Raw genomic sequence first — 2,077 nt, forward strand, 5'->3', positions numbered from 1 at the left:
CCAAAATAGAGACACTCAAGTTGGTGGTCTCTTTGGCAACACAATTTAACTGGACTTTGCATCAATTGGATGTAAAGTCTGCATTCTTGAATGGAAATTTGAAGGAAGAAGTATATGTTGTTCAACCTCATGGGTTTGAGGTCAAAAGGCATCCAAACAAGGTGTATAGGCTGAAGAAGGCTTTGTATGGGCTCAAGCAGGCTCCAAGGGCCTAGAATCAGAGGATATATGGGTTTATGAACAACATTTGGTTCGAGAAATGTGTTTTTGAACATGGAATGTATGTTCAGTGTTGTCAACATATTGGCAAAGAAGAGAAGTTGATAGTTTGCTTATATGTGGATGATCTGTTAATCATAGGGAGCAGTAAGGAGAAAATCCTTGATTTCAAAATCCAAATGTTAAAGGAATTTGAAATGAGTGATTTGGGAAGGTTGAGCTATTTTCTTGGGATTGATTTTACTAAGATTGATGATGGAATTGTAATGCATCAGTCCAGATATACATTGGACATGTTAAATAAATTTGACATACTTTATTGCAATTCTACAAATACTCCAGTAGAGGTGAGTTTGAAGATGGAGAAAGATCCTGAAGAAGAAGGAGTTGACCCTACTGAGTACTGGAAGATGGTTGGGATCTTAAGGTATCTATGCAATACTAGGCCTGATCTCAGCTACAGTGTATGTGTTATAAGCAGATATGTGCAGAGTCCAAGAATTTCTCACTTGAATGCTGCTAAGTGGTTCATCAAACTTATAAAGGTACTAGGGGTGTTGGTCAAGCCAAAGCGCATGACTAACCATTCATACAAACCAAACATGGTCTTGAAAGCGATTTTCCATTCATCTCCTTCTTTGATTCTAATTTGATGATAACAACTTTTAAGATCAATTTTGGTGAAAATGTTTGCCCCATGCAACTCATCTAACATGTCGTCCAACCTAGGAATGGGGTGCCTATACTTAATGGTTATGTTGTTGATGGCCTAAAATCAGTACATAATCTTCAAGACCCATCCCTTTTAGGGACCAACAACATAGGCACTAGACAAGAACTAAGGCTCTTTTGTACTCACCCTTTATGCAAGAAATCATCAACTTGCTTCTCTATCTCTTTAGTTTCAATGGGGTTGGTCCTATAGGTTAGCCTATTGAGATGGTTTGCCCTAGGAATCAAATCAATTTGGTGTTATATTCCTCTCAAAGGTGGCAAACCTATTGACACCTCATTAGGAAACAAATAATCAAATTCCTTTAAAAGCTTTTGCAACCCCGTAGGTAGAGATTGAAGCTCATAATTATCGAAGTGAGTGCCTCTTTGCAGTAGAGAAAAAATTGAGGTTGTCCAAGTAAAAGAGTTTTAGAACTTTTCAAAGGTTGTGATTGGACAACTTCTTTGGAATAGGCATTACGTTCCAAACTCAAATTATTCTCCTTTTTCACTTTTCTTTTTCCCTTTTTTTTTTTCTCACTCCAACTTCTTTTTGAGATTTAATTGGTCCTCTCTCACTTGTGGAGGTGTAAAACAAAACAATCTTACTTCCCTTGTGAAGGATTATTATTTTATTGGTGAGACCATCATGAAGATCCTTTTTATCATATTGCCAAGGCCTTCCAAATAAAATGTGTCCAACTTCCATTAGTACTACATCACAAACAATTTTATCATCATAATTCCCAATGGAGACAGGTACACTCACTTGTTCTTTCACTACTATTCATTCCTCCTCTTTAATCAACTAAAGCTTGTAAGGCTTAGGATGAGGGGTAGTAGTAAGGCCTAGTTTTTCAACCATTCTTGAACTACAACATTTACAACAAGAGCCACTATCCATAATCATAAAACATGTTTTTTTCCAAAACTTTACATCTTATGTGGAATATGTTCTCTCTTTATGATTGTTCTAGTTCAACATATCAGCTTTCAAGAAATTTTAGTCTTTTATGTGTGAGTAAGGTTATAAGAAGACTACTTCTGATCATTAACTTTGTAAAAAAAAAATTGATGACTTTATTATCCTATTATTGTATGTTGATGACATGTTTATTGTTGGGAAAGATGTTTCCTGAATTAA

The 2,077-nt window shown here is 35.8% G+C and overlaps 1 protein-coding gene across 1 annotated transcript; it reads left to right on the forward strand.

Moving 5' to 3' along the window:
- The first annotated feature begins 278 nt into the window (after positions 1-278).
- On the forward strand, positions 279-872 carry LOC106780253 (uncharacterized mitochondrial protein AtMg00810-like). The gene has a single exon (XM_014668514.1). It carries the CDS (start codon positions 279-281, stop codon positions 870-872), a length of 594 nt encoding a protein of 197 aa, XP_014524000.1.
- Positions 873-2,077: the final 1,205 nt, after the last annotated feature.

The sequence above is a fragment of the Vigna radiata genome, unplaced genomic scaffold (genome assembly GCF_000741045.1).
Source record: "Vigna radiata var. radiata cultivar VC1973A unplaced genomic scaffold, Vradiata_ver6 scaffold_171, whole genome shotgun sequence".
Taxonomy (NCBI): domain Eukaryota; kingdom Viridiplantae; phylum Streptophyta; class Magnoliopsida; order Fabales; family Fabaceae; genus Vigna; species Vigna radiata.